The 12,422-nt window shown below is 41.1% G+C and overlaps 1 protein-coding gene across 5 annotated transcripts in view; it reads left to right on the forward strand.

Annotated features, from left to right (window-relative positions):
- CHST15 (carbohydrate sulfotransferase 15) overlaps window positions 1-12,422 on the forward strand; it is a 97,685-nt gene that overhangs the window by 64,432 nt on the left and 20,831 nt on the right. For all 5 annotated transcript variants that reach the window (XM_048858268.2, XM_048858267.2, XM_048858269.2 and 2 more), the window contains exons 4-5: window positions 5,268-5,414; window positions 8,991-9,147. In XM_048858268.2, coding sequence (XP_048714225.1) covers window positions 5,268-5,414; window positions 8,991-9,147 — 304 coding nt within the window. The remainder of the gene's footprint in view (window positions 1-5,267; window positions 5,415-8,990; window positions 9,148-12,422) is intronic.

The raw sequence follows: 12,422 nt of genomic DNA on the forward strand, positions 1-12,422 counted from the left end.
TGTTATATCTTGACTTTAGTAAGGCTTTTGGTACTGTCTCACATAACCTTCTCATAAACAAACTAGAGAAGTATAGCCAAGATGAACCTACTATAAGGTGCGTGCACAACTGACTGGAAAACCATATTCAGAGAATAGTTATCAATTGTTCACAATCAAGCTGGAAGGCCATATTGAGTGGGATCTCAGAGATCTGTCCTGGGTCTGGTTCTATTCATTTTCTTCACCAATGATTTGGATAATGGCATAGAGAGTACACTCATAACATTTGTAATTGATATTAAGCTAGAAGGGGTTGTAAGTGCTTTAGAGGACAGGATTAGTATGCAATATGGTTTTGACAAACTGGAGACATGGTCTGAATTTAATGATGAAATTCAATAAGGACAAATGCGAACTACTCCACTTAGGAAGGAATATCAACTGCACAAATACCAAATGGGAAATGACTGCCTAGGAAGAAGGACTGCAGAAATGGGTCTGGGGGTTATAATGGATCACGAACTAAATATGAATCAACAATGTTAAACTGTTGCAAAAAAAAGCGAACATCATTCAGGGATGTATTAGCAGGAGTGTTGCATGCAAGACATGAGGAGTAATTCTCCCCCCTATACTCAGCACTGACAAGACATCAGCTGGTGTATTGTGTCCAGTTTTGAGCACCACACTTCAGGAAAGATGTAGCTAAATTGAAGAAAACCTAGAAGAGAGCAACAAAAATGATTAAAAGCCTAGAAAACACAGTGGATCTAATTTACCTAGATTTCAGTAAGGCGTTTGATACTGTTCCACATGGGGAATTATTAGTTAAATTGGAAAAGATGGGGATCAATATGAAAATTGAAAGGTGGATAAGGAATTGGTTAACAGGGAGACTACAGCGGGTCCTACTGTCAGGCTGGAGGGAGGTTACCGGTGGAGTTCCTCAGGGATCGGTTTTGGGACCAATCTTATTTAATCTTTTTATTACTGACCTCAGCACAAAAAGTGGGAGTGTGCTAATAAAGTTTGTGGATGATATAAAGCTGGGAGGTATTGCCAATTTAGAGAGAGACCGGGATATCATATAGGAAGATTTGGATGACCTTGTAAACTGGAGTAATAGTAATAGGATGAAATTTAATAGTGAGAAGTGTACGGTCATGCATTTAGGGATTAATAACAAGAATTTTAGTTATAAGCTGGGGACGCATCAATTAGAAGTAACGGAGGAGGAGAAGGACCTTGGAGTATTGGTTGACCAGAGGATGACTATGAGCTGCCAATGTGATATGGCCGTGAGAAAAGCTAATGCGGTCTTGGGATGCATCAGGCGAGGTATTTCCAGTAGAAATAAGGAGGTTTTAGTCCCGTTATACAAGGCACTGGTGAGACCTCACCTGGAATACTGTGTGCAGTTCTGGTCTCCCATATTTAAGAAGGATGAATTCAAATTGGAACAGATACAGAGAGGGGCTACGAGGATGATCTGAGGAATGGAAAACCTGTCTTATGAAAGGAGACTCAAGGAGCTTGGCTTGTTTAGCCTAACTAAAAGAAGGTTGAAGGGAGATATGATTGCTCTCTATAAATATATCAGAGGGATAAATACCGGAGAGGGAGAGGAATTATTTAAGCTCAGTACCAATGAGGAAACAAGAACAAATGGATATAAACTGTCCATTGGAAAGTTTAGACTTGAAATTAGACGAAGGTTTCTAACCATCAGAGGAGTAAAGTTCTGGAACAGCCTTCCAAGGGAAGCAGTGGGGGCAAAAGACCTATCTGGCTTCAAGTTTAAACTCAATAAGTTTATGGAGGAGATGGTATGATGGGATAACATGATTTTGGCAATTAATTGATCTTTAAATATTAATGGTAAATAGGCCCAATGGCCTGTGATGGGATTTTATATGGGGTGGGATCTGAGTTACTACAGAAAATTCTTTCCTGGGTATTTGGCTGGTGAATCTTGCCCATATGCTCAGGGTTTAGCTGATTGCCATATTTGGGTTTGGGAAGGAATTTTCCTCCAGGGGAGATTGGAAGAGGCCCTGGAGGTTTTTCGCCTTCCTCTGTAGCATGGGGCACGGGTCACTTGCTGGAGGATTCTTTGCTCCTTGAAGTCTTTAAACCATGATTTGTGGACTTCAATAGCTCAGACATAGGTGAGAGGTTTTTTGCAGGAGTGGGTGGGTGAGATTCTGTGGCCTGCGTTGTGCAGGAGGTCGGACTAGATGATCATAATGGTCCCTTCTGACCTTAATATCTATGAAAAAAAGTGACCTACGAGGGAGAAACTGAGTTTGTTTAGTCTATGGAAGAGAAGACTGAGGGGGGACATAAGTCTTCAAGTATGTAAAAATTGTTATAAAGAGGAGGGTGATAAATTGTTCTTTATAACCACTGAGGACAGGACAAGAAGCGATGGGCTTAAATTGCAGCAACGGAGATTTAGGTTAGACATTAGGAAAAACTTCCTAAATGTAAGGGTAGTTCAGCACAGGAATAAATTACTTAGGAAGGCTGGGGAGTCTCTATCGTTGGAGGTTTTTAAGAAAAGGGTTAGACAAACACCTGTCAGGGTAGTACTTTGTCCTGCTTCAATGCAGGGGACAGGACCAAATGACATGTTTAGGTCCTTTCAAGTTGTACATTTTTATGATTGTATTCCTTAGTTTGGTTTAAAAGCATATACTTTTTGCATTAGCATATGCTAACGTGTTTTATCTTTTTATTTTGCTGGGATTTTATATCCTGCACAGGGAAATTGTTACGTGCCCTTTTTAGATTTTATTTGTTTTCTTCTTTAAACTCCCTTGAAAAGTAGCCCTTAGTGAAAACACAACAGTGTTTCATTTCTGGAACAGCAGCTCGGTAGAAAGTTGGCTCAGACTTAGGCCATGCCTACGCTACAAAATTAAGTTGACTTAACATATGTTGGCATACAGTCACCACAGTAATCACATTGCTTGTGCATGTCTGCAGTTTGCTCCTGATGTCAGCGGTGCACATCCTCACCGGGAGCACTTGTATCAATTGTACTGTCAGTGTCGGGCATTGTGGGATAGCTCCTGAAAGCTAGTAACAATCAACATAAGCAATGCAGTGTCTACGCTGACACTGCGTTGCCCTAACTATATTGACCTTGACTGTACACCGCTCATGGAGGTGGAGTTAAGTCAGCATAGCAGGGCAGTTACGTCAGCAGGAGTGAAATTAAGTGTAGACACTTCCATAGTTAGGTCAATGCAAGACAGCTTACATTGACCTAACTCTGTAGGCTAGACTTTAGAAAAGCCCAACTTTCCTGATTCACTTCTAATAACATCTGTCATATTTTGTGTAATGTTCATATATGTACCACAAATGGTTTATTTATATAAATATCCTTGAGTGAAGACTGAGTACAACCGAGTTAGGATTTCAGTATTTGGCTGAATGGAGATTGGAGGCACTCTGCATTTCTCTGGCTAGACATATAGATCTTGACCCCGCACACATGGAAAAGGAGGTATCTATATCTGTTTACACACACATTTTATATTTGTGTGTGTTCACACACATACACACGGGGAAACAAAATGAATGAAGGAAAGGATAGATAGATATCTCCTTTTCAACATTAGTTTTTCCTTGTCTGTTACCATAAATAATGTATTTAATTTATTATTATATTTAGATTTCTAAAATGTGCCCACCAGATATTTTGAGTGCACAGTCATAATTTAGGAATCACACAGTATAGCACAAGTACAATCAAATAGATTTCCCCCCACCAAATTAGACATAATAGGAAAGAAACAATTCCTTCTACTTTAGGAATCACTGGGTGAAATTCTATGGGCTGTACAAAGCAGAAAGTCAGAGTAGATGATCATAATGCATTCTCGCCTAGTCTTAAAAATCTATTAAAATCAAATTCATTCTTCACAGTCAGCCCTTCTGGCAAAAGCCTGGAAATAAGTGATAAGCCATATATCATGACCTGATGGTTAATAGGCTCAAGTTCTATCAGATCAATGGAGGGAGTGAATTTCAGATCCTAGAACCTTCCACAGAGAATACCCCGCTTCTAATCTCCAGATGTTTAAACGTAGAGCTTGTCAGCCAAAGCATCTCGGCTGATTGTGTCTGCCATGATGGTGCATATGGGAGAGATGGCCAAATTCAGAGGTAAAGTGTAACATTAGATTTCCTTACATTAACAAACTCCCTAGCACTTAGACTCCCAAAGATCTAAATTGGCGTAATTTGCAATTGAAGAGCCAGGATGGGTAAATCAAAGTAAGGCAAGGGCAGCTTCTTAGAGCTGGGCCTTACTAATCTCTAGAATAAGAAGCAGGAATGCAGAGACTGGGGGGAACACACAAGAGGGAATGGGGAAATGGGAAGAGGATCAGCAACAAGTGGAGAGAGCAGGCACAAAAAAGGGAAAAGGAGCAGAGTATACCTAAGAGGGGCCGGTGATGCTGGAGATGAAGAATGAGGGCTGGTGATACTGCAAGGTGAATATAGAGGAAAAAGTAGCATAGGGATTGGAGTGTTTTGCTATTGGCTTTCATAGGAATTGGATCCACCCCAAAAGAATAAAATAGGAATTATACCTTGAAATAATCTTGTTACCAGTTCAATTTACTATTATTGTTAATTAGATTGATAGGTGAAAAGAATTAATAAACAAAACATCTCCTCCAGATTTTTTAATTCCCCTTCCCATCTTGTTTGAAAGTGTCTGTGAAATCCATTCACCCTTAGGCAAAATTGTTGTCGAAGCCAAGAATTGCAGAAAGGTGCTGTTTGCTTCAAATTTGGAAGACAGTCCATGTTGTTAATCTGCTGATTTTCTGATTTGTTAAATGTGGGTGTAATTGACAGATTCAGGGCCAGATTTTTCTCTTAGGCACATCAGTGTAAATCCGAAGTCAAGTGACTCCAGTTACCCTGGTGTAAATGAGCAGAATCTGGCCCTCTATGTTCATTTCAAAACCTAACCTTAGAAGAAAGTTCAAGCTATTAATTCAGGGTCTATAAAACATAGCACTTCAAAATATTTCCTCTCAGAATGAATTTATATCTTAGTATTGTAGTATCTTGAATCACAACTACTTCATAATTGGCTTTTTATCTTAATGTTATGCTCCTTGGCTTAATTCTCTGCTGGTGTGAAATGCTGTAGATTTATTGATATCAATGGAGTTTTGCTGATTTACTCCAACTGTGGATCTGGCTTTTGAGTTTCATTTTCTAGCTTCTTTTTTTACTCATTAGGGTTTTGTTTTTAGGAATAATTCGTCTGAGGGATGGATTTCATGATCGCTACCCAGTGGAAGATTACCTTGATCTGTTTGACTTGGCTGCACACCAGATTCAGGGTGTGTTACAGAGTGATGTAACAAAAGGGCACAGCAAGATGAACCACATCATCATTGGTACTGCAAATACTACTTATGAAAATATGTCAATGGTACTATATTAGTTGTAACATTTATAGTGATGGTAAAATCAGCTTAATCAAAGTGTCTTGTGTCCGGGGTAAGTTAATCATAGCAGAGGGTCATTCATGTCAGTTAAGGCCCCCATCCACAGATAGGTGCATTATTTGTTTTCCTCTGGAGGCAGGTTGCTTTCATTTACCTAAATGGATGTGCTGTGCCTGGCAAGACTGCAGTATTGGGTCCTGTGAAGTTCTGCCATCAGGGACATCTGCAGATAGTCCTGCTTTTTATATTACAGTCTACAATACTTTCACAGTATTGAACACTTAGATAAACTCAGTTCACTTATTTAAATTAGCAGCGTACATTTTTAAGTACTTTTACCTCTTGTTACAACTTTTTCTAAAGTTCATGTTTTTTCTGTATTCTCAGTTTCCCTTATCGCTAAGGTTACTTTGGCCCTTATTAAGTTTGCAGGAAAAGTTCTGAATTATTATGCTCATTAAATCAGTTTTTTATGACCTCAGTAAAAAACAGTCTAGTCTAGAGACAGTCTACATGATGCATGAAAATCAGGTTTCCTTAGAATGCTGCATTGTTAAACTTCAGATTATTAAAAAGGGAAATTTAATTAAAACTATAAACATTCCTTTAACTTTGTCATGTAACAGTATTTTCAAATTCTAACCATCTTTGAGTCATACCTTTATTGGGTAATATATTTTCTCAAATAAAACAGTAGATCTTTAGAAGACCTATAAAGTACACTGCTATTCTAGCTTCAGGCATTCTAAGCAGGACTTTTTTATTTACAATCATTAATCTGATAAATTCACAAGAATGTTTTATGAAAACATGACATGATTTTATTCCATTAATCTCAAGATAAGGACAGTGTAAATTTATTCTTTAATGAAAGTAGGCAGTTTAATCATACAATATGTGCTTTAAGTCCATAGGAAAAATTAGTATATATTTGATTGTGCTATGATAATTTGATATATAAATGCAGTGGATAGAACAGTGATTAATTCAACATGTGTTGAATAGGGTACTCTCTTTACAGATATTAGATCTGTATTCGGTGTAAAGAGACACTGTCAAATGAGTAGGAATTAATTTCTTTTTCCTTTTAGCTCCTCACAGTCATCCTGTTTTGGTTCCGAACACAAGCTATACTGAATTAACAGCACAAAAAACAGCATCTTTAGCTTAAAGTTCACTCCCCTGAATGAGTAAACTGAGAGGAAGTATACAAAAGTAAACATGTGGGCCAAATCCACATGCAAAGTAAGGACTAGACTCCACTATTCTTATTCTTGTAGGTAAGGACAGCAGATTCTGGTCCTATGTGGGTTGTTGTGCAGAAGAGTTCCAAATGAGTGAAGGCGAAAAGGAATATTTTAATTGTTCAGACACCACGCTTATGTCTGTGGGATAGCTGGCTGGCTAGATGGATGAAAGGCTGCTGATTATTTTCAGAGGCTTTCTGGCACAGTTACTGTAGCCTCTGTAGCTGCTGCCCACTGCTTCCTTGGGGGTAGATTCATGAATATATGGACTCATGCTTGTGCCTGCACCCGTGCCCTGGACAGCTGCTTGGCCCCCCAAACACCTCTGTGCAATAGGATGGATGGAGCCCACTGTCTGTCTGGATTCCTCACTTCCTACCCTCTTCCCACACAGTAGGACAACATTAGTTCCAATGCATCTGGGGCCTAACAGAGCTCTTAAATTGGCTGGAGCTGTGGGGCAAATTCTCTGTTTTAAAATCGGTGTAATTCATAGACTTCAGTGAAGCTGTGCCAATCTGGATTGTCAGAGTACTCATATATCTAAATGCACTGCTCTTATTCAGTCCATGCAAGATTTATATTCCACATATGCCTTCACACATATTTACAGCACTGGACCTTGTTTGTTACACTGCTAATACAAATACAGACTCTCACTCCTGGTTTGGTGGGGGGATTTTGCTCCAATGCTGCATTTAGTCTTTTGCGGTTCCACTTTATCCAGCTTTTGAGCTGAACTGACCGCTACTGAACTAACATGTCAGATAATCTGCTCAAGGTCAAGTAATAGTGTTTATAATTGATTTGGAATGAGAAATCAAAGATCTTCTGGACTTCCAGTCTTAGACTGTAGCGCCCCAGCATCTCCTGTCAAAACAATGGGAATGAGAATATCAGTAAATAATTCTGGTCTCTAATGACTTCCAGGCTCTTTTAGGGAAGTACATTAAGTAAAAGTGGAGCCTAAAGAAAGTGATAAATGCTTATTTAGTATAAAGGCTTTGGCAATTTTTATTTTAAATTTAAAAACATGATTGGATTTTTCCAAAATGAGGATTCAAATGCAAAGAAGAAGAGGAGGCAAAGAAAGAGAAAAGGAAAATTCCTTACAATAAGAATATATTTGCATATATGTACTTGTACATGATTAAATCACAGAACTATCAATTACAAGGTGTTTTTTTTTCCTCATCCCTTTTGGTTCAAAAACTCATTAACAGAAATTAGTGCCTCCCACACTGGCAAAAAGAGAGAGCTTGAAAAAGGCTAAAGCATACATTTTGTTGAATCAAATTTTGTCTCATAAATTTTAGTGTTACTCAGCAGAAGGAGACAGTACAGTTTTAAAAGATAGATGTAGTATGTGGCACTATTGGCTAGATTCTGATATCCTTTACTCAGTTGAGTAGTTACTGAGTAGCAGCCTACTCCAGGAGTAGTCCTATTAAAATAAATAACACTGCTTTCAGAGTAAGGTTTTTTCTTGACCTAAAGACATCAGAATCTGGTCTTTAACTGTATTTTATTATTCATTGTGAAATCAGTTTATTTTGTCTTCCTTTTAAGTGCATATCTGTACTTGAGACTATGGGACATGATGCTATTGTACAGTATCTCTTATGGTGTACAATAAAGCTCCAATAATAACAGAGGAGAAGGAAAGATTCAATACACTGTAACACAGCAAAGCTGACTGATGCTTTTATTCCCACATTGCCTGTGGATCTCTCAGATCCTCAGTTCATGGGCTAAGCAACACTGATTGGTCTGGTCTGGTTCTTTACATTTTTATCTGGCTGGCCAGTTACAAATGATGTCATTCACTTAGGGCTTACTTCCCTGCAATTAGGGAAGTGTTAAAAGTAACTCTTAGAAAGTACCTTCAAGATAAGGTGGAATTGAAAATCTTGATGGGATATAAGTTCTTCCTGTCTGGACAGTAGGAAATAGTTATAGTACCACTAGAGTACAAATTTTGTGCATTATATAATTGATCACACCCTTTTAAAGTTAAATATATTGGCATAATGATAGTGATAATTTGTGTAATTATATAAATGTCTTTAACTATAACTACATTTAAACAGTAAGAGCTTCCTGATTCTGCAGAAAGATGGGCCAGATCTTCAGCCAGTGTAAATCAGCATAAGTCCATCAAAGTCAATGAAGCCAGACTGATTTACACCAGCTGAGGATCAGGATCTATATCTTTTGTGCCAATGTAAAGAAAAAAAATTAGTCAAAGATACTCATTGTAAATACTTTTCATTTCTAGGAGAGGCCAGTGCTTCTACAATGTGGGATAACAATGCCTGGGTTTTCTTCTATGACAACAGTACTGATGGAGAACCTCCATTTTTAATCCAGGATTTCATCCATGCTTTCCAGCCCCATGCCAAACTTATCGTCATGCTAAGGGATCCTGTTGAAAGGTTAGCAATAAAGCAATGCGTGGAATTCTTTCTCACTAGAAACAAGAGTTGTTGTTTTTTTTTTAAGCTGTAATAAGTGTACTTATACTGTTTATATGCCCGAGGTCTAGTTCTTTTCTGGTATAAGTGTTAATACTTGTAAAATCCCTGTAGCTTTATTGATTTATAATTAACTTTAGATTTTGTAAATATTTATGGCTTCATTCCAAGTGTTTTGAAATTTTCAATTTTAATAACATTTGAAAAAAAATAACTGGCACTGGGTAGTGCTTCAATTCAGATTAGGAACAATGGGTAGTAGGGTTTACATCTCCAAAGGGGCAGAATATTTAAAAGGAAGATTGGTAATGGCCCCCAAATAAGCAAATTATACAAGGTTTCAGAGTAGCAGCCGTGTTAGTCTGTATCCGCAAAAAGAAAAGGAGGACTTGTGGCACCTTAGGGTATGTCTACACTACGAAATTAGATCGAATTTATAGAAGTCTGTTTTGTAGAAATCGGTTTTATATATTTGAGTGTGTGTGTCCCCACAGAAAATGCTCTAAGTGCATTAACTCGCTTCCACAGTACCGAGGCAAGCGCCGACTTCCGGAGTGTTGCACTGTGGGTAGCTATCCCACAGTTCCCGCAGTCTTCACTGCCCATTGGAATTCTGGGTTGAGATCCCAATGCCTGATGGGGCTAAAACATTGTCGCGGGTGGTTCTGGGTACATATCGTCAGGCCTCCGTTCCCTCCCTCCCTCCGTGAAAGCAGCAGCAGACAATCGTTTCGCGCCTTTTTTCTTGAGTTACCTGTGCAGACGCCATACCACGGCAAGCATGGAGCCCGCTCAGGTAACCGTCACCGTATGTCTCCTGGGTGCTGGCAGACGTGGTACTGCATTGCTACACAGCACCAGCAACCCATTGCCTTGTGGCAGCATGCGGTACAATAGGACTGGTAGCCGTCATCATCATGTCCGAGGTGCTCCTGGTCACGTCGGCCAGGAGCGCCTGGGCAGACATGGGTGCAGGGACTACATTAGAAGTGACTTGACCAGGTCATTCTCTTTAGTCCTGCAGTCAGTCCTATTGAACCATCTTATGGTGAGCAGGCAGGCGATACGGATTGCTAGCAGTCCTATTGTACCATCTTCTGCCGGGCAGGCAAGAGATGAGAATGGTTAGCAGTCCTATTGTACCATCTTCTGCCGAGCAGCCATGAGATGTGGATGGCTTGCAGTCCTTCTGCACCGTCTGCTGCCAGCCAAAGATGTAAAAGATAGATGGAGTGGATCAAAACAAGAAATAGACCAGCTTTGTTTTGTACTCATTTGCTTCCCCCCCACCCCCGTCTAGGGGACTCCTTCCACTACGTCACAATGCAGTCACTCACAGAGAAGGTGCAGCGAGGTAATCTAGCCATGTATCAATCAGAGGCCAAACTAACCTCCTTGTTCCAATAAGAACAATAACTTAGGTGCACCATTTCTTATTGGAACCGTCCGTGAAGTCCTGCCTGAAATACTCCTTGATGTAAAGCCACCCCCTTGTTGATTTTAATTCCCTGTAAGCCAACCCTGTAAGCCATGTCGTCAGTCGCCTGTCCCTCCGTCAGAGCAACGGCAGACAATAGTTCCGCGCCTTTTGTCTGTGCGGACGCCATACCAAGGCAAGCATGGAGGCCGCTCAGCTCACTTTGGCAATTAGGAGCACGTTAAACACCACACGCATTATCCAGCAGTATATGCAGCACCAGAACCTGGCAGAGCGATACCGGGCGAGGAGGCGACGTCAGCGCGGTCACATGAGTGATCAGGACATGGACACAGATTTTTCTGAAAGCATGGGCGCTGCCAATGCATGCATCATGGTGCTAATGGGGCAGGTTCATGCTGTGGAATGCCGATTCTGGGCTCAGGAAACAAGCACAGACTGGTGGGACCGCATAGTGTTGCAGGTCTGGGACGATTCCCAGTGGCTGCGAAACTTTCGCATGCGTAAGGGCACTTTCATGGAACTTTGTGACTTGCTTTCCCCTGCCCTGAAGCGCACGAATACCAAGATGAGAGCAGCCCTCACAGTTGAGAAGCGAGTGGCGATAGCCCTGTGGAAGCTTGCAATGCCAGACAGCTACCGGTCAGTTGGGAATCAATTTGGAGTGGGCAAATCTACTGTGGGGGCTGCTGTGATGCAAGTAGCCCACGCAATCAAAGATCTGCTGATATCAAGGGTAGTGACCCTGGGAAATGTGCAGGTCATAGTGGATGGCTTTGCTGCAATGGGATTCCCTAACTGTGGTGGGGCCATAGACGGAACCCATATCCCTATCTTGGCACCGGAGCACCAAGCCGGCGAGTACGTAAACCGCAAGGGGTACTTTTCAATAGTGCTGCAAGTTCTGGTGGATCACAAGGGACGTTTCACCAACATCAACGTGGGATGGCCGGGAAAGGTACATGACGCTCACATCTTCAGGAACTCTGGTCTGTTTCAAAAGCTACAAGACGGGACTTTATTCCCAGACCAGAAAATAACTGTTGGGGATGTTGAAATGCCTATAGTTGTCCTTGGGGACCCAGCCTACTCCTTAATGCCATGGCTCATGAAGCCGTACACAGGCAGCCTGGACAGTAGTCAGGAGCTGTTCAACTACAGGCTGAGCAAGTGCAGAATGGTGGTAGAATGTGCATTTGGACGTTTAAAGGCGCGCTGGCGCAGTTTACTGACTCGCTTAGACCTCAGCGAAACCAATATTCCCACTGTTATTACTGCTTGCTGTGCGCTCCACAATATCTGTGAGAGTAAGGGGGAGACGTTTATAGCAGGGTGGGAGGTTGAGGCAAATAGCCTGGCTGCTGGTTACACACAGCCAGAACCAGGGAGGTTAGAAGAGCACAGGAGGGTGTGGTGCGCATCAGAGAAGCTTTGAAAAACAGTTTCATGACTGGCCAGGCTACAGTGTGAAAGTTCTGTTTGTTTCTCCTTGATGAAACCCCCCGCCCCTTGGTTCACTCTACTTCCCTGTAAGCTAACCACTCTCCCCTCCTCCCTTCGATCACCGCTTGCAGAGGCAATAAAGTCATTGTTGCTTCACATTCATGCATTCTTTATTCATTCATCACACAAATAGGGGGATGACTACCAAGGTAGCCCAGGAGGGGTGGTGGAGGAGGGAAGGAAAATGCCACACAGCACTTTAAAAGTTTACAACTTTAAAATTTATTGAATGCCAGCCTTCTGTTTTTTGGACAATCCTCTGTGGTGGAGTGGCTGGTTGGCCGGAGGCCCCCCC

The sequence above is a fragment of the Caretta caretta genome, chromosome 7 (assembly GCF_965140235.1).
Source record: "Caretta caretta isolate rCarCar2 chromosome 7, rCarCar1.hap1, whole genome shotgun sequence".
Lineage (NCBI taxonomy): Eukaryota > Metazoa > Chordata > Testudines > Cheloniidae > Caretta > Caretta caretta.